Below are 18,300 nucleotides of genomic sequence, written 5' to 3' on the forward strand. Positions count from 1 at the left end.
TTGCCTCACCAAGCTCCCTCCTCCTTTCTTTCCTAGGCCTACCTGGCATCTTCACATAGGCTGGTGGTTGTGGCTTTCTGTGATCTGTTGGCCACTGATCCATTCCTTCCATAGGCATCAAGCAATGATCATAGATCTTCTTGTATTCCTCTACTGAATAGCAATCTGCTATATACTCAGCAGATTTTGAACTCATAACAAGTGCAGTGATGGCATGAGCACAAGGTATACCTGCCAGCTGCCAGTACCTACAAGAACAGGTCCTCTTGTTTATGTCAACTATGCATCTCTTGTCCTTCTGCCTGACCTCATAGCCACTCTTGCTATTCCAAATAACTGCGCTGTGTTCTGCTAAGTCAATATACTTGTTTAGCTTCTTTAAAATGTTTGGACAGATCTTTGAAATCCATTTGCCTGACTTGTCCTATTTTGTTGAATCCTGGCATAGACCTTGGTCCTGATCCCCTCAAACATGGAAATGATTGGATGTGCTCTAACATCTACTATCCAGTTGTTAAAGCTCTCACACATGTTGTTATCCACACTGTCATAATTTGATCCAATGTTGAACCAAGCTCTACTTCAGTGCTTGGGGTTGGTGGTCATCATATCCTTTGCACCAGCCGGAGTCAATTGTGCTAGCTTTGCTTTGCAGAAGTTAAAGAATGGAATACTTAAAGCCTTTGCACACATCCAGAAGGGCTTCTGAAAGTCATCTTCCCTAAATTTCTTCCTCCAATTGGCATATATATATGTCTAGTACACATTCTATGCTCAATTTGTGGAAATAATTCACGTACAGCATTGAGAAGACCCTGAAACAAGAAGTTGTGCATATCAGAAAAATGTTGTCGTAGTAACAAATGGTTTCACTCTCACTACAACATTAAGAAGCTAAGAAATTTTACCATTTGTTGGTCAGAAATGATAACCCAACCCTTGCCACCAATAGGAATCTGAATATCTTTCTGAAGAAGACCTAGAAACCAAGTCCAAGAATTCTCAGTTTCCTTCTCCACTACCGCCCAGGCTATTGGATATATTTGGTTGTTTGCATCCCTACCTAGAGCACATATTAGTTTCCCATTGCAAGCTCCCTTGAAGAAGCAACCATCAACTCCAATGACTCTCCTACACCTAGAAAGGAATCCTCTTTTGCAGTGGCGGAGCCAGGAATCACGGCAGGAGGGGCTGCTTCCCCTTCTTCCTCCTCTAGCCTCTCCCCTCCTTCTTCTTCCTTCTCAAATTTGTAGGAGGGGCTTAGGGGGGGCTTCATGGAGATTACAGCGGTAGGGGGGGCTTGAGCCCCTCCCGCCCCACCGCTGCCTCCGCCCCTGCTCTTTTGCAAGCATCAAAGCAAACATAGAACCTTTGGAATACTAGAAAATTATAATCTGGATCCAAGCTCACTGTAGATATGCTCCCAGGATTGCTTCTAAGCATTTCAGCTTGGTACTCAAAGATTTTTGCATACTCTCCCTTGCATGACTCATAGATGCTTCTCATTACTATGGCCTTAGCTCTCTTGATCTTGATAGGGACACATCAATACCCATTTCAAGCAACACAGTCTCCTTGATATTTTGAAGCTTCCAAGATGGATTTGCCTTGATGATGTGCTCATATTTGTCAGCTATCCTTGGACCAGTGACCAATCTGTTATCCTTCCTTTGGGGGCAAATGTGCACATTATTGAAGGTCTTAACCTTGAACTTATCATTATCCTTGCTAGCAAATATGAACCAGGGACAGCCCTTCCATGAACACTTAGCTCTGATCCTATTAGCCTTATCCTTTGGAACGGTCAAGTGCCTCCTTGTAGCCAACCCATACTTGATCAAAGCATTCTTAAACTGCACTCTTCCACTAAAAATCATCCCAGGAGAAAAGACAGGAATTGTTGCTTCACTATCATATCTTGCAAATCTGCTCTTCCTTCTAATTGCTTCATTTTCATTATCATTATCATCTTCGTAGCTACACTCATCACTACTATCCAACATTGGTGGTTCATCCTCATCTTGCAAATTATGTGCCTCTTCAGCAATTTCTTGAAGTTGAAGCTCTAAACTTCTACTATATTTAGATGTGCCTGATGGATTTCTCCTCTGATCCCTTGCATTGGTTCTAAACTCTTTTGCTTCATCATCATCATCAGATGTGTCCTCATATCCTCGAGCATATTCTTCATCATCGTCAGATGTGTCCTCTTCTTCTTCAACATATTCTTCATCTTCACTTTCAGAAACAGAGGAGTAAAATGTCGATCTCTTGTCATCCTCTTTTAAAGGTGAACTATAAAATGCATTGACCTTTTCAATATCTCTTATAATCTGATCCTGGACATGCACTCCCTGAAACCCTCCTTGATCAGTGCCATCAAACTTGAAAATCTTCACATAAATTTCAGCCACTACACCCTCAATTATGCAGTCTGACATGTATATGCAGGATTGATCATCCCCTAGCCTTCTCAAGCCATTGCTTAGTTCACCTCCAAAGGATAACCAGTGAAACTCAATTTTTTATTCTTCATTCAATGCAAAATGATCAGCCAAAAACCCTCTTAGTTCAGGCAAAGATAACTTGTCCCTCTCTATGTGTGACATCTCCACTCGCCCACCAACATAGTGAACATCATTTCAATAAAAATCAAAACTCCCCCCAAAGTGGAATCTAACAGGAAGAAAATCTTGTGGGTCCATTTGCCCTCGTAGCACTAAGCAAAAAACAATCATAGATCAGAACAGTTCATACGAAACAAATGAAGTAAATTCATGACTCAGTTTTCAACAACATAAATTCAAAATAGTGCACACAAAACCCATACAGAACCAACCAAAACCACTGATTCTATCTACGTCGATTCCCCCCATGACCAATCAGAGCACCAACAAAACAAACTAAAACCCAAAATTACCACCAAGATCTGATCCACCATAATTCCATCTGCTAGAACCCTAGCAGCCAAATCAACCTGATATGTCATATTCTATACTGTCCTAGGGCAAGGGAAACACACCTACTTGCCGCAGCCACTGCCAATCAACTCATCCACCTTGCGATCATCTGCATGTGCGATCTGCTGGGAGCGTCGAGAGGGAGAGTTGATCGCAAGAACAAGAGGTGGCGGCGGGAGAAAGAGAGAGGGGCGATCAACACCTGTGACAGTATTCAGGAGGGGGTTTACTGGACATAATTCCTTTTGCCACGCTTGACAGCCTGCGTGGCACCCTGAGCAATCAAAACCACCATCTAGTCAGCACAACCGGATTAGAATGTGGCCCAAAGGTGAATAGTGCACTGGTTTTGCAAAACAAAGGGGTTAAGTGAACGGTAAAATTGTTTGGGGGGTTATGTGGACTTTCTTAATAGTATAGGGTAGTAATTTGGACTTTTTTCCAAAAAAATTACCAAAAACTAACATGAAGCAATCTTTGTTCTCTATTGCCTATACAAAAAGTTTTGTAGTCAAATCACAATTCGACAGTCACTTTGACTCCAAATCTTGTTGAATCCTACTCAACGATACGATTACGATCCTTCCTCTGGGATGCTTCAATTTCTAAACATCGTATGTGACAAAATATTCGAAACCTTCTCAAATTTTTACCACAACCTCCACATATGATATAATCGCATCATGACAAATCTCATGATTTTCAGACTTTATTTGTTCAATTTAAAATTTTAAAACCATACGACCACACGTTTGTAGTTATGTTTCGTGAACAATTTGTTCAAAATTCCTTTTAATTTCATATGTTAAGCCTCAAAAAGGGATGAATAATATGAATACCAATTTTCTACTCATTTATTCTATTAATTTAATAACTTGCGGTTCAAATTTGACTTGATTCAAAAAATTGCTTGAAATGCAATTAATTATTTAAATATAGCAAAAAGATACAAAAAATTACCAAACTTTAACATGGAGTACCAAACTTTAACATGGAGTACCATATGTTATATGTGGAGAGTATAAAAAGTTGGAGGGATAGAAAACAAAAAAATATATATTTGCCGAGTGTCGAAAAAAACACTAGGCAAAGTTGCTTCTTTGCCGAGTGTCAAAGAAAAAAAAACACTCGGCAAAGACTTGTTTGCCGAGTGTCAGGAAAAAACACTCGGCAAACAAGCAAGCTTGCCGAGTGTTTTTTTTTCATGTGTTTTTCGTGCAACACTCGGCAAAAACAATTGTTTGCCGAGTGCGCGATGGATGGCACTCGGCAAACCCTTTAACACTCAGCGTCTATGCATTTCCCCTAGTGACGGGCGACGGCCGGCCTGGGGCGACAGTGAGCTTGGTTAGCGAGGGAGCGGCCGCCTTGGATGGAAGGTGGCGGGCGGGGCGGGACAGGGCGCGTGGAGACGTCGGAGGGGTGCGGGTGGAGCTGCAGGGCTTGGAGAAGATGAACAGCGCGACGGAAGGTTGAAGAAGATGAACAGTGAGGCCATTGGATTCCAATCGGGCGGATGAGATTGGTCGCCTGAAAGGCTATTGATTTTCAGTCGACTGGATTATATACAGCACGCGCGAATATAGTAGTTTTACATTTAGTTATAAGTAATTCCAGGTAAAAAGTACGTTTTCAGATGACTGGGGTCCTGGGGTCTGGGTACTTTAATTTCCCTTGCATTTCCATCATATCTGAGCGGCACTACTACTACTCCGGCCATGTGATCTCCTAATAGGTGTGCTCGATCGGTCAGGGACGCTTGGGCAGGTCCAGCAATCCTCCGAACCAGCTGCTCTGGCACGGGTAGGCCGAGCAGAAGGTCTCGAGCGCCGTCATGAGCAGCAGCAGGACGGATGCGAGCAGCGTGAGCACCTTCCACGACCTGAACACGTACTTCCTGAGCATCTTCCCCGCCCGCACCGACGCCGTCCGGTTGCGGTGCGCGTTCACGGCCCGGATCACCCTGTCGAGCCGCGGCACCCGGCTGAGCCGCGCCGCCCGGCACATCCCGTTCCACATGGCGGCTGCCTCCCGGTTGCTCTTCATCCGGTTCACCACCACGCCGCTCTGCCGCAGGATCTTCACGTCCTTGGCCGACACCACCACGCCGTTCATCAGCTCCGTCCACCGCGCCAGCACTAGCGGGCCCCGCACGGCGACGGCCTCGTAGGCCACCAGGTTGCGCAGCACCACCTCCGTGTTGCCGTCGAGGGTCACCACGGGGAGGCTCAGCGTCGCGGTGGCCTCGTCGAAGGCGATCCCCGCGATGCCCTCGGGCGCCGGCGCGAACCGTACGCCGCACGCCGCCAGCTGCGCCACTGACGGGATCTTGATCTCCTGCGCCAGCGGCGAGGTGGCGGCGCCGATGTGGCCCAGGTTCACGCTCTGGAGACGAGCCTGCACGTCCACCGAGGGCACCAGCTTGCCGATCACCGGGAGCACCCCGGCCACCACCGGCGCCTTGCGCGCCAGCTGCCCGGAGAGGCTCGACACCAGGCCCGCCGGCCGCGAGATGAGGCTCTTGAAGACCCGCAGGCCGGACAGCTTCAGCCACGCCTTCTTCAGCTTGCCGTACTCCGCCGCATCCGGCTCCGGCAGCTGCTGCTTCTCCGGGTCGTCCTCCAGTTCCGGCGGCGGCGTATCCTTGCCGCCGCTGGTGTGGTCGTCGTCCCCGTCGGCGTCCGGGACGAGGAAGTGGTAGAGGAGCTCGAGCAGGTGCGCCTGCTTGGTGAAGTCGGCGATGGCCATGTTGGCGCAGATCTTGATGGGGGACACGTCCTTGATGAAGCGGTCCAGGACGGCGTGCAGCGCGTCGGTGGCGGCCTGCTCCGGGGAGGCGGCGTCGCTGTCGTAGCGGAGCTGTAGGTTCCGCGCGAAGAGGGAGAGCGGGAGCTGGTTCTCGAGCATCATGGCGTCGCGCACGGTGGCGTTGATCCAGTTGGTCGCCGACGACACCATGTCCGTGGCCTCGCCGCGGCGGTCGTAGCCCTCCAGGAAGTCCAGCAGGAAGCAGGTGTCGATGGCCATCATCCACGCCAGCGTCTCGTCGCTCAGCTCCAGGAACCTTTTATATATTCTCTCAATTTATTGGTGATTTATTCATTTCGACAAAGATCAAGAATCGAAATTTCGACATTTCCACCTGTGGTAGGGCCCCCGGATCTGGCCCTGGAGGTCGATGAAGCGCAGGACGAGGTGGCCGACGCGGCGGCCGCCGGCGAAGAGCCGCTCGGCGCGCTTGGCGGCGGCGAGCTTGTAGCGCTCCATGTCCTTGAGGTGGGGGCGGCCCTGGTGGTAGGGGCCCAGCGCGAAGTGCTGCGGGGTGTAGGCGTCGGGCTTGGTGTCCCGCAGCGCGCGCGGGACGTCGAACACCCGCGCCGCCGCGCCCAGCGCCTCCGCCGACGCCTGTTCCAGGGTCTCCCGCACGCGGCACAGCCACCGCGCCTCCTCGTCCAACTGCGCGCCGGCCTGCGCCGCCGCCGCCCGCACGAACCGCGCCCGCGCCGCCTCCTGCTGCGCATGCTGCTGCTGCTCCGGCGACTGCGCCATGATGAATCTTGCTAAGCTACAGCTGGTATACGCCTCATCCTTTGCTTGCTTGGACCGCTTGCTAGTGCTGCGGGGTTATCATATATAAGCTCTAGGTGCTATGTACTGGTACATCCTATATATATAACAAGTTCCCACCTTACGCTGCCTATCCCATCCTAGGAACCAAACACATGCTTGGAGGGATGATTTGAGAGGAAGCGAGTCTGGCTAAAAGCAAGTGATTATCTACTGACTCTATGATCTATGACAAATCGTATGAAGTATGCGATTTTGGACGAGATGTAAATAAATGGAAAGAAGCTAGTTTTTTTTTCTTTTCTTTTCTTAAGCTCTAGTTATGCTTTTAGGTTCATTTCAGATAATCACTTCATATAACTGGTCTAGAAGTGATTCCCTGGAAAGAAAATGTTTGATAGGGCTTCTTTTGGAATTAGCCTGGAAGCTGCTCCTCTACCAAATATAGGTCGAAAATGTGGCTTCTTTTAATTTACTGTGTGATTATGAGTGCCCCGATCATCCGGTACACAAGTTTCAGACTGCAGCCGTGAATCACGTTCTGGTCACATAGAATATATACAGAAACGTCGCCATTCATTTTCACTTTGTGGAGCACAATAACGATTGGTCATATCCACATTTCATTTCCGTTTGAGAAAAGCAGTGATGACTTAGATGTTGCTGGCTTAGTGCATGCATGCATGCCCACACCCTGTTCGATTATAGTACCACAAGATTCTTAGCCTTGCTCCCGGGCCCACGGAAACTGTAAGGTCATGCATGTTCATACTATGCAGCCGTCGTTATACATGGTACAGGTCCTGTTTGTTGTCGATCTATGGCAACGCCCGTTCGTGTTTGGTAGCGCGGCCAAAGGACGATCTTGGATGCGCGCGCTACCGACATGTGTGGATGAGCGGACCCTGCAATAAGCGAGACACACGAGGCGAGCTTGGAATCTTGGATTCCGATCCGTTTGGTAAAGACATGCATGATCACAATATAGAAGAAAATGGAAAGAAATATATACTGGGATTGAAGAAAAAGATGGAAACATGACACTGCTTGAGAACTCAATTGTCGAACCGATTCTTAGAGCATCTCCAGCCGGGTCTGGAAAATAAAACCCCTACGTTCGATTTTAGGAGTCGGCCTGCAAGAAATGAGGGCCCAAAATGAGCCTCAACTCCACCCGGACATGCAAATGAGGCCCCTATTCCTGTGGGACCCACCAGTCAGTACATCACCCGAGCCGCGCGCCCGCCCGACGCCGTCGCCCTCCACGACCGCCCTCCGCCGTCCAGCGCTTCGTTTCGTCATCCGCGGTAGCGCTCGGCACCCGGCCTTCATGCTGCGCGCCACGGTCGCTCCATGCCTTCCACCTCTGGGTTTCCCTTGCTGGCTGATGCCTGATTGCGCTTGCGCCTGCCTGCCTGACTGACGACGGCGCAGGAACCAGAGGACCTTCAGGCCCAAGAAGAGCGCGCCCTCGGGGAACAAGGTACGGCCTGGGACATCCGCTCGCGAGCTCTGGGTACAATTGTTTTCATTTTCTTATCATGCGTCGTGGATGCGAGAGCCCTTTTATTCATCCCACTGATGAATTCGTTCGCACGCGCTGGACTGATGGGTTGGCTCCTCAGAATTCAATTCAGTTCGTCTGTTCATGCAAGGGACAAAATCCTACAAGTAATACGTTTGCTGCAGCCAGCTGTTGCCGGTGATCGATGAGAATTACTTGCATTGGGTTGGGGACGAAATTCAGCTGGAACTTAGCTGCATCATGCTGTTTTCCTGATAACGTAGTTATACTAGCAAACGCTGTGCATATATCTGCTTCATGCTCAATTCCGAATCTGAATGTTTGTTTGAGACTGTCAGCAGGGTATGTGAGCTGGTTGTAAGAGGTGACCTGTACTATTTAAATCATGTCAATCCCAATCTGTTATGTAAATGGGGCTATGAGTAGAAAAAGATATCAATTTTTTATACTGTGCTATGCTTGAGCTACTGCTTCATCCTTTTTTTTCTGCCAAAGAAACTAAATTGATTACCATATTCTTCACAAGTTATGTGTATAAATGTGTTTTGTTTCTATGGCAGATGTCAAGGTTTGGAAAAAGTCTTCATCAGCGGTGGGATGAAGACGACGAATCTGATGACGATGACCTCCTAATTCTTGATGGTCTTATTGAGGGCTCAAAGAGGAACAAGCAGAAGAAGAACTTTCGTGGATCTTTGCCTAGTCGTCACAGCGTGCGGAGGGGCATCTTGGGGGGTCATGATGGTATATTCCGGGACTACTTCGCGGACCCGTGCATATACAACAACAAGCATTTCAGAAGGAGGTTCCGGATGTCCAAGTCTCTCTTCCTGCAGATCGTGGCTGCAGTGGAGTCTCACGATGACTACTTCCTTTAGAAGCCCAATGCCGTTGGAGCTCTTGGGGTTCTCCAATCCAGAAGTCTATTGCTGCCGTTCGGATGCTTGCCTATGGTGCTTCGGCTGATTTCCTAGATGACTGTGAGGATGGGAGAGAGCACCATCATCAAGTGCCTAAAACATTTTGTGAAAGCTGTCATTGACGTTTTCAGTGAACAATACCTGAGGGCCCCCGATGCCGAGGACACAGCTAGATTGATGTCATTAATCATGCAAGAGGGTGGCCAGGCATGCTTGGCTCCATTGACTGTATGCACCGGAAGTGGGACAAGTGTCCGGCTGCTTGGAGAGGCGCATACACAGGGCATAAGGATGGGCCGACCATGATTCTTGAGGCTGTTGCATCTCAAGATTTATGGATTTGGCACGCCTTTTTTGGTCTTCCTAGTTCTCTCAACGATGTCAATGTGCTTCGCCGTTCTCCACTTTTCTAGAGTCTGACTTCTGGGACAGCACCAAAATTAGAATACATTGTCAATGGAAACAAGTACAACATTGGTTACTATGTTGCCGATGGGATATATCCAGCCTGGGCAACTTTTGTGAAAGCTTTCCATAGTCCCCAGGGGAACAAGAAAACCTACTTCACAAGAGCACAACAATCAACGAGAAAAGATGTCGATAGGGCTTTTTGGGTACTCCAGTCTCGATTCGCAATGGTGCGGGGGCCTGCGAGGTTATGGAGTAAGGAAGATCTTTGGTATATCATGCAATGTTGTGTACTCCTGCACAACATGATAGTTGAAGATGAGCGTGAGGAGCCCGACGATTTTAACTACCATCAAGAGCCAAACGGTATCCGTGTGTTGAAGCCCAAGGACTACGAGCATCATGATCCTCTTCTTCTAAATGACTTCCTCAAGATACACGAAGAAATTGAGGACAGGTCGTCACATGAGCGACTTCGTGATGATCGAGTAGAGCATCTATGGGCAAGATATAATGCTAGGTAGTTTCTATGGGCAAGATATAGTGCTTGTAGTTCTCATGTAATTTATTCATGTTATATTTAATGTGTGAAAATCAGAATTCAGATTCTTGTTCAGTTTGCCTTTGTGAAAATCTGAATGTTATATTTGGATCTCATGCTGAACTGGACTAAGTATTACAGAGTTCTGAATTCTGTACATTTCTGAACTCTGTAATACAATAAAGCATTCTGAATTCTGAATGTTATATTTAATGTGTGAAAATCAGAATTCAGCTCTGGCTGGAGTCTCAATCCAATCCAGCATATTTTCATGCTGAACTGGACTAAGTATTCATATTTCCATCTATTTATATTTTTTGAAACAGGATGATTGTTTGTATTACAGATCTGCAGCACCTGAATGCTACCTTGCTGTCAGGCAAACAATTCTGGAATGAAGTCTGAACAAAACCAGAGGATCCAAATGTTGCAAATGTTCAATGCCTAATGCCAGGATTAATCCTGGCAATAAGAAAGGCGCTGCTCTCGGAGCAATGATGAAGTTGCAGACTTACAGCATTTCTGGTGTCAAAGCAATGCTCCTCCTGAAGGTGGTTGCAGATGGTGCCAAATTTTTTTCAGATAGAAAGATGGTGCCAATTGCCATTAGTATGAAAGATTGGAAGAAATGGTCTGCGCACTAACAAAATTTGAGACGGTTGGCAAGTTGAAAGCTGCAGATTGCTTTATATCCCTTAAACGGAGTGCACCCTCGTCAATGTTTTTCAGGGTTTCTTGGTCCACCTGCTGCTAGTTGCAGTATGACTTCCTGCTCAAGAGCTGCAATCTCCCCAACTAAATCTGCAACAGACTAAAATTATATATTCTAAAATCCCTAGGACAGACTCCAACTACACTGCAATGCTATCAGCATTCAGTAGAATCTCAAGTACAGAAAAGTTACATTGCACTTTCTGAAACCTGACATATGCACAGTAAAGTACTGCATATGCACAGATTAAACTGGTATATGCACTGAACACCACCACACCAATTATGATCACAGATGATCATCAGTGCCAAGCTCCAAGTTCAGCAGCATCCAAAATTCAGATAATATATGCACTGAACACATTACACACATGCAGGCAAAATCACAATTGTCATTCTCAGTCATAACAGAATCACATATGAACACCACCACCATGCCAATGACCATCTGATTCCAGCAATGGCAAGTTTTACAATTTCCAGAACATCAACAATTTCAGAATTCAGAATTCAAACATGAATGCAATATAACATGAATCTGAATAAGAGCACTCGCAACATCACGGAGAACTAGTAGCATCACCTACACTAGCAGTGTCACCTACACTAGCACTCGCTGCCTTAGCGAACTAAGCTCTCTTGACCAACATGTAAGCCTTTTGATGCTCATCCATGTTGTTCGTGTCACAGAACATGATCTTCTGCTCTTGCTCCCATTGTAGACGCCGCTCCTCGATGTCTAGCTTGCGCTGTTCGATCATCAGATCCTTTTCCCACCTTTCCTTCTTCAACTGCACTTCCTCGGCCTTCATTGCCATCAGGTTCCCCATCATATCCTTGTACACGTCGCCTCCTTCATTTCTTTTCAGCTTCTCCTTGGACTGCTTTCGCCCTGGAGGTCGGGCTTTCTTCGCAGGAGATTGGGTTCCGTCACCATGTTGAGTTCCTACCGAGAGGTTGATCTCTTTTGACTTACTTGGCCTCTTGTCAACTTTTGCGAACTTTTCCAAATGTCTCACCTCGAACCAGCAATGGATGACTGCGAAGCTTTTTCCCTTTGAAACTTTGGCATATCTTGCTTGTGCTTCCAAGATCTGCAACAAAGATCAAGGGATGGCTAGTTATATGTACCAATAACAAAGAACTAAATGAAAGAACAAATGTACGAGTAACTACATGTTCTTGATAAGCCACGCCGCTTGGGTGACGCCGCTCAACTTCCTCATAGTACCCCTGGAATCTCATACACTCCTTTATTATGACCCCGCAGCGATGCTCCAGAGAATTAGCAGTCCGATCGGAGTGGAAGCCCCTGAAGTTGTGGAAATGTGCGGTGATCCTCTCCTAGTACGTTTTGCCTGACTGGTTAGTCCCTACGATAGCGTCATTGCTGATGCTGATCCAAGACTTGTAAAGCAGGATATCTTCTTCTTGACTGTGGTTGCTGCCCCGCTTGGATGCTCCTTTCCCACCACTACTTGGAGTGGCATCTGGCTGCATCGAAAGTTCCAAATCGCCATCCACATCCTGGATCATCAGATTTGTGTAGTACTGTGGATCCTACAAACCACAAGAGACATGTTACTGCGTCATCATATTTCATCTACATTACAAGGCCACACAAGGAGAAAACAGGTGAAAACTTAAGTGAGTATAATAAACTATGATAGTTAAAGTTATCAAGTGCCTTAGATATCAATTTTTCCTAACTTCGTTATCTGTAATATTCAGTTCACTTCAGAAAAACAAAACTGAAAATAGACATCTAAAGAAAATGCTGACAGGTTAAGGCAATATAAGTTTTGTTGATTCAGGCAATACTCTTCTCTGAAGCTATAATTATAACAATAGGGAGAGTCTGAAAATGGTATAGAATGCAGATTAGAAAACCTAAAGAAAATGGTTTACTGTTAATGGTCATAGTCTGTGAGTAGCTTTGGAAAGATACAGAAAATAGTAATATCAATAACCAGATTCAGAAAATAGCTGAAAATATACTAGTTGAAACCTCTGAACTATAATCATCATGTACAAGCACATGTCAATCAGGGCACATTTCTTTAACAATCAACATCACTAGGAGCAAATGAGTACTCTCCCTATTCTCGAACTGTTGTCCGTAGCACAACAATCTAATTCATAACACTAGGAACAACATAACTGAGCAAGAAAATTGGGGAAAATACATACATTTGCATAGCAGTCCAGTGTCCAATCAAACATCGGCTCCAAGGTGCCGGCGGCCTCGTATCCCATCATCGCTGGGGATGATGACGTGCTGCGGATGTCCCAGTAGGTGGTGGCACCGGGTGGTGGTGAAGCAGGTTCCGTGACGGTCGCCATGAGAGGGTCGTGTCGAGGAGCACCACCGGGAAAGAGCAGTTCGTGGTGGCGAGGCAGGATGGAGTCGGGCACTTCTTGGCGACGAGGAAGGCCGGAGTGGGTCACTTCTTGGCGACGAGGAAGGCAGGAGTTGGGCACATCTTGGTGGCGAGGAAGGCCGGAGTTGGGCACTTCTTGGCGACGAGGAAGTACGGAGTTGGAAGGATTGGCAGTAGGCAGCGGAGCTGGCACGATGAAGGTTCGATGATGGGTCTTCGCCGGGTTACCCGCCGTTGGCAGTGGAGGGCGCACGCCACTAGAGATGCCTCTATGAGATCCGGAAGGCCTCTGCTCCATGTTGGGAAGGTGGCGGGTTGGTGGAGGCGGTGCTGGCCGTCCCTTACGTGGAGGAGGCTGCGGCTTCTCCATGCAAGGACGCGATGGGGATGCAAAGAGGCCGGCGTCGGGCTGGGAGGCGTTGTGGCGGTCAGCGTCGACGGCCGTGGACCAGATGGAGTCGCCGAGGGAGAGGCCGGAGAAGGCAGCCGTCTGCAGGCGGGACGGAGGTGGAGGTGGAGGCGCGGCGGACGGCACACCGGCAGGGCGGCGCGTGGGGGGCGGGGCGGTGCGTAGGGGGCGGGCTGGTGCGTCAGTGGCAGGAGGTGGGAGGCTCTTATTCCTAGGGACTTGGGGTGCTAATTTTAGAGCCCATCTAAAATAGGAGCCCATTTAGGATGCCTGTTGGAGTTCATTTTCTCCCTAAACTCTCAAAATTTAGAGTAGGGGCCCAAATGAGAGCCTGGGCTAGAGTTGCACTTAACCCCCTTCTTCTCTCAAATATGAAATATGTAGAACTAATCATCCAGTTCTAGAGGGGGAAAAGAGCACTACCTGTTGTGAAATAGGGAGTGGTGGACAATAAAAAACTAAAAAAATAGCATCGCCACAATTTGGATCAATCACCTGCGTCATCGGCCTGTGCCGCTGCACTGCTGGCTGCCGTGCTAGCCGCTGCCACGCCACCGATCACCGTGATGGGCTGCCTGCCTCCTTCATCCCCCTACCGTTGCCGTCTCCTTGTTCTCTGGTTCACCCCCACTGCCCGCCTCTGCCCCCGCCCTATCCTAGCCTCCTCAGTGCCTCTGTTGCCGTCCGCGACTGGCATTATCCCTAACCACTATAGATCAGGTGCCCCCATTGCCTCCGTAGCCCATCAACGGTCTCCCACCACCCGGCTCTGGCGGAGCCCACACTACCTCCACTCCCCGCCATCTCTCTCGCCTCCACCGCCGGCTGGCGTGCCACCTAATGATTGGTTCGACAATAATGGGAACCCTAAAACCCTAAATCCCTAATCCCTATGCCACCCTCACCATTGCTCTGCCGTTCACCGCCACCATCCGCAGCCCTAGCGCTAGGAGGAGGATGACGAGTCGGCATTGTGCGATCGCCCCCACAGATCATAGGGTGTCCGAGAAGCGAATGCTTCTGCTTGGACGTCCTATGAATAGGATTGACATATGGAAAAAGTCGTGGTGGTCCCTCAACTATCACTGCAGTTCGTGTTCGCCCCTGAACTAAAAAAACAAACACCGGTAACAACCATTTACATTTGGGCCTCCAGTGGTTTCGCTTGCGTGGACTGACACGTGGTAGTGGGGCCCACAAGTCATTTTCTTCCTCATCCCTCCGCTTCTTTCTCCTGCTTAGGCACAGCTCTGGCAGCGCGGGCAACGTGTGGCGGCGCCGCTCTGGTAGGCGAGGCGTGGCTTCGACAAGCGAGGTGCATGGGCGGCGGGTGAGGCTCCGGCAGACGAGGCGCACACACGCATGGCCCTGACACGCCCCGACGCGACAGTGTTGTCCCTGGCGCGAGCGGATGACACAGGGATCTGGCGAGGGTGGTGACCCCGATGATGGCAGTGTAGCGTGGTGCATGGATCCGGCAGCAGAGTTCCTAACGGGTAGAAGAAGAAATAAGAGAAGGGAGGAAGAAGAAACTGACATGTGGCCTCACTGCCACGTGTTAGTCCCCGTCAGTGTCTTCAAAATTGCTGGAGGACTGAATATGAATGGTTTTGGATAGTTAGGGCATCTCCAATAGATTATCTAAAATGACTAGCTAAAAAAAGCTAGCCGAAGGGTGGGAGATCCAACAATCTCTCCATCATCCCCTCCTCCCCTCCAAAAATCTGCTCTTCTAGGTGGACCCCGCATGTCACCCAGATGGCTAGCGGGATAGCTACTGCGGTCGACTCGGCAAATATAGCTAGTGGTGTCACCTAGATGGATAGCGGGATAGCTAGCGGAAGGAGATAGCTAGTCTATTGGAACACCATTTTGTGGTGTTTTGGAAAAATATACATATCGGACCTCATTTAGCTAGTCTATTGGAGATGCTGGGCCGATAGAATCTGTTTTTTTCGAGTTTATGAGGCAAATATGGGCTCCATTAATAATTTAGGGCACCAGTGGACGCGGTTTTTTTATTTTTTATTTCTGTTTTTTACAAAAATATATTTTCGAGTTGGAAATTTACAGAAATATACCCCGGCCGCCCCGCTGCAGGGCGGCCGGGACCTGGCCGCCCGGCTGCCGGGCGGCAGGGGCTAATCTGAAAAAAAAAGAGGAAAAAAAATTGCGGACAGGTCCCTGGGAATCGGCCGCCCGGCAGCCGGGCGGCCGGCCTCCCAGGCCGCCCGGCTGGGGGCGGCCGGCATTTTTTTTGCAATTTAGCCTTTTTCGCGAAATAATTGAACATATGTGCCCTTTTTGTAATTTTTTGCAGAAAAAGACCCTGGGGGTGGGCGCTGTAATATGTGGCGTCGAGATAACACGTCTTGACGCCACAGATCACGGCGCCGAGGTGCCACGCACGCACAAGCAATCTAGTGAATCTTCGAACTTACCTTTAATATTTTCGGATATTTTCAGGGGACTAGAATACTGTGAACCACACATCAAATATAATGGTAAGAATTAAAAACTAAAAACTGCATTACACAATATAAACCATTGGAATTACATCATAATACAACGTTAATGAAACACACATCAAACATGCAGTGGCATGGCAGAACCCGTTGCAACTACGGTAAACAGATTCTGAACTAAGTTAACATGCCTTAAGTAATTTAGAAAAACACAACAAACATAACGATGCAGCATGTGACTAGCAATAGATAGTCCTAGTAGCTGTACCCCCATGTAGCAAACTGCGTTGAGCCTTCTCCGCAGTATCCACCCATTGCAGGTGGTGCAGGCGGTGGTGCCGGAGGGGCAGGGTCATTCTTCTTGTGACAACGACAGTTGCAGTAAGGAATAGTGCATGGTTCATCCTGTGAAGCGGCAGCATTGCTGGTATCATAATCTTCGTCGTCTTTGTTACCCTCGCTCAATTTCTCGTAATGGTTTACCATGCATTCCAGATCAAAGATCTTTATCTGGAGGTACTCGATGAACTCCTGAACTGAATCAATTGGTGCAGGATCGACCCATCTGGTAAAATCACAGTTTTCTGGAGCATCTGAAGACTGCAAAATAAATTTCATGTAAGGTATCTCAACCGGGGTACCCATACCCTGTGTGGAGTCATATTTAAATAATGCATATAAACATACGGATCGGTAAATATCACACCATACCTTCTGCCTGTCGGTGGTATAAGGGAGGCTGCTGCCATGCGGAACCACAAGGAACCGACGTCGACGCTTGCGACGATCCGTAGGAATCCTCGTACTCCGTCCGCGTACCAAAGGCCTGAAGCATACCACGGGCTCTATCACGTTGAGTGGTCCAGGCCTCGAGTTGTGCCGGCACACTAATCGTAGACCCGCCATGAATCCTCATTACATTCAGTGAGCAATCTAATTCAAGCAGCTTGCATGCCTCGAACTGCAACCAAAAAAACTTAGTATACAAATATTAAAAGATCGAAAATGCCTGTCAACATTTACTCACCGCCCCAGCTAATGCCTCATCCCTGTGTCGTGCATAGCGATCCTGCGAAGTCGCAACATGCGGCTGTGGATGCATGTCAACATACATCAAACGGCAACGAGTCTTCGGTTCGTACCAGGTCAGGTACGCCCGAAACGAAGGCTCAGTGTGTGGACCGGTATCCTCAGCTAACTGCTCATCTGCATCATCCCACGCAGCCACCCATAGTTGTAATCTAGTGACCCACATTGTCGAGAAAGGATGCCCAGCCCTTGATAAACTGCACGTTAAATAGAAATTAGTCTCACGTTATTAGTACATGGGTGCTCATACATTTTTGTTACCTATGATCGTGGCGCTGAACACGATCCAACGCTGAAGACACAGGGAAAGACTGGCGTCGACCGAACTGTCTCATGACTCTATCCGCGTAGTGGGCCTCAACTGCAACGTCGTACACCAAAGCTGCAGTAGTCATCCATAGGACCTGGTCCTGTGTGCACACCGAAGATATCCCAAGCGGTGCACGTGCGGCTATAGCCGAAGGACTGTATGGCTCCCACACAATGTCTTCTGGGGTCAATCGATCAAATTCGGCAATAAACTCAGGATAAGACCGCCGGGTCTGTACATGTGCCCATGTTTTCTGCAAAAATAAAAATTATTTGTCCATAAGAAAATTATTGAGGGAACAATGTATGACCATACTACGCATAGAATATAAATTTTTATCGTGTCTCATACCTGTCGAGAGTACCAGAGAGTCCCCGTGGTGGGTCTGTCGTCCTCCATGTCACCGTACATATCCGGCGTGTATGGTGACTGGTTAATCATGGGACAACCGATCGCAATCCTCTCGTAAGACCAAAGCTGTAGCAGAATTGGGCACCCCGTTAGGACAAGCATTCCTATCATTTTGCCGTGATACCTTGCAGAGTCCACGATATGTGCATGCAAGAGCCGCTGAACCCCAACTATATAAGGGTATGGCATCCTCATCTGCATCGGCGATCTCCTGTGCGTATGGCAGAAGCACCCTATCCACACAGTGCCCGTGTGAGTTGTTGAACAGGATGTACCCAAATAACCACAGCAGGTATGCCTCGAGTGATCTAGTCACGTTGTAGTCATCAGCATCGGCTGCCAACAGACCCGGCTGCAATGAAGTACGAACATTGAGAATAAGAAACACATGAGTTATTTCAAAGCCATAAAATACATCAACACATCGTTTTGTATGAAATTGTACCTGAAACTGTAGGAGCCATGACTTGGAAGGGCCTTTCGACTATGGGTGCTCATTGAAATCTTCAGGATCAATCGTGGTGGCAACACCTGCAAAATGTTCCTCAAGATCCTCCAGCCACATGGAAGGTACCACGCGGGGCCCGACAGCATCTCCGGTGA

The 18,300-nt window shown here is 48.3% G+C and overlaps 2 protein-coding genes and 1 long non-coding RNA gene across 4 annotated transcripts; 1 reads left to right on the forward strand and 2 right to left on the reverse strand.

Moving 5' to 3' along the window:
* Nucleotides 1-4,482: 4,482 nt before the first annotated feature.
* Nucleotides 4,483-6,898, reverse strand: LOC120686566 (putative UPF0481 protein At3g02645). Of its 2 annotated transcripts, XM_039968781.1 has the most exons (3): nucleotides 6,648-6,898; nucleotides 6,103-6,576; nucleotides 4,483-6,024 (listed from the first exon to the last, which is right to left on the reverse strand). In XM_039968781.1, exons 2-3 carry the CDS (start codon nucleotides 6,507-6,509, stop codon nucleotides 4,710-4,712), a joined length of 1,722 nt encoding a protein of 573 aa, XP_039824715.1. In that variant the 5' UTR covers nucleotides 6,510-6,576; nucleotides 6,648-6,898; the 3' UTR covers nucleotides 4,483-4,709. The 2 variants fall into 2 exon arrangements, with proteins under 2 accessions (XP_039824715.1, XP_039824714.1); XM_039968780.1 differs by having other exon boundaries at nucleotides 6,103-6,897.
* Nucleotides 6,899-7,762: 864 nt separating this feature from the next.
* LOC120686824 lies at nucleotides 7,763-10,127 on the forward strand. Its single transcript, XR_005680395.1, has 2 exons — nucleotides 7,763-8,010; nucleotides 8,613-10,127. It is a non-coding gene; the product is annotated as an uncharacterized LOC120686824 (long non-coding RNA).
* A 6,460-nt stretch (nucleotides 10,128-16,587) lies between these two features.
* Nucleotides 16,588-17,450, reverse strand: LOC120684786. Its single transcript, XM_039966663.1, has 3 exons — nucleotides 17,238-17,450; nucleotides 16,915-17,173; nucleotides 16,588-16,848 (listed from the first exon to the last, which is right to left on the reverse strand). The coding sequence occupies exons 1-3, from the start codon at nucleotides 17,369-17,371 to the stop codon at nucleotides 16,588-16,590; spliced, it is 654 nt and encodes a 217-aa protein (XP_039822597.1). The 5' UTR covers nucleotides 17,372-17,450.
* Between the last annotated feature and the right edge of the window lie 850 nt (nucleotides 17,451-18,300).

The sequence above is a fragment of the Panicum virgatum genome, chromosome 8N (genome assembly GCF_016808335.1).
Source record: "Panicum virgatum strain AP13 chromosome 8N, P.virgatum_v5, whole genome shotgun sequence".
NCBI lineage: Eukaryota > Viridiplantae > Streptophyta > Magnoliopsida > Poales > Poaceae > Panicum > Panicum virgatum.

Coding starts and splice junctions, on each gene's coding strand:
- LOC120686566 (XM_039968781.1), bottom strand. CDS start 6,509: ATGGCGCAGTCGCCGGAGCAGCAGCAGCATGCGCAGCAGGAGGCGGCG. Junction 6,025..6,102: donor ATCCGGGGGCCCTACCACAG/GTGGAAATGTCG, acceptor AATATATAAAAG/GTTCCTGGAGCTGAGCGACG.
- LOC120684786 (XM_039966663.1), bottom strand. CDS start 17,371: ATGACTACTGCAGCTTTGGTGTACGACGTTGCAGTTGAGGCCCACTAC. Junction 17,174..17,237: donor GTTCAGCGCCACGATCATAG/GTAACAAAAATG, acceptor TTTAACGTGCAG/TTTATCAAGGGCTGGGCATC. Junction 16,849..16,914: donor ATGAGGCATTAGCTGGGGCG/GTGAGTAAATGT, acceptor TTTTGGTTGCAG/TTCGAGGCATGCAAGCTGCT.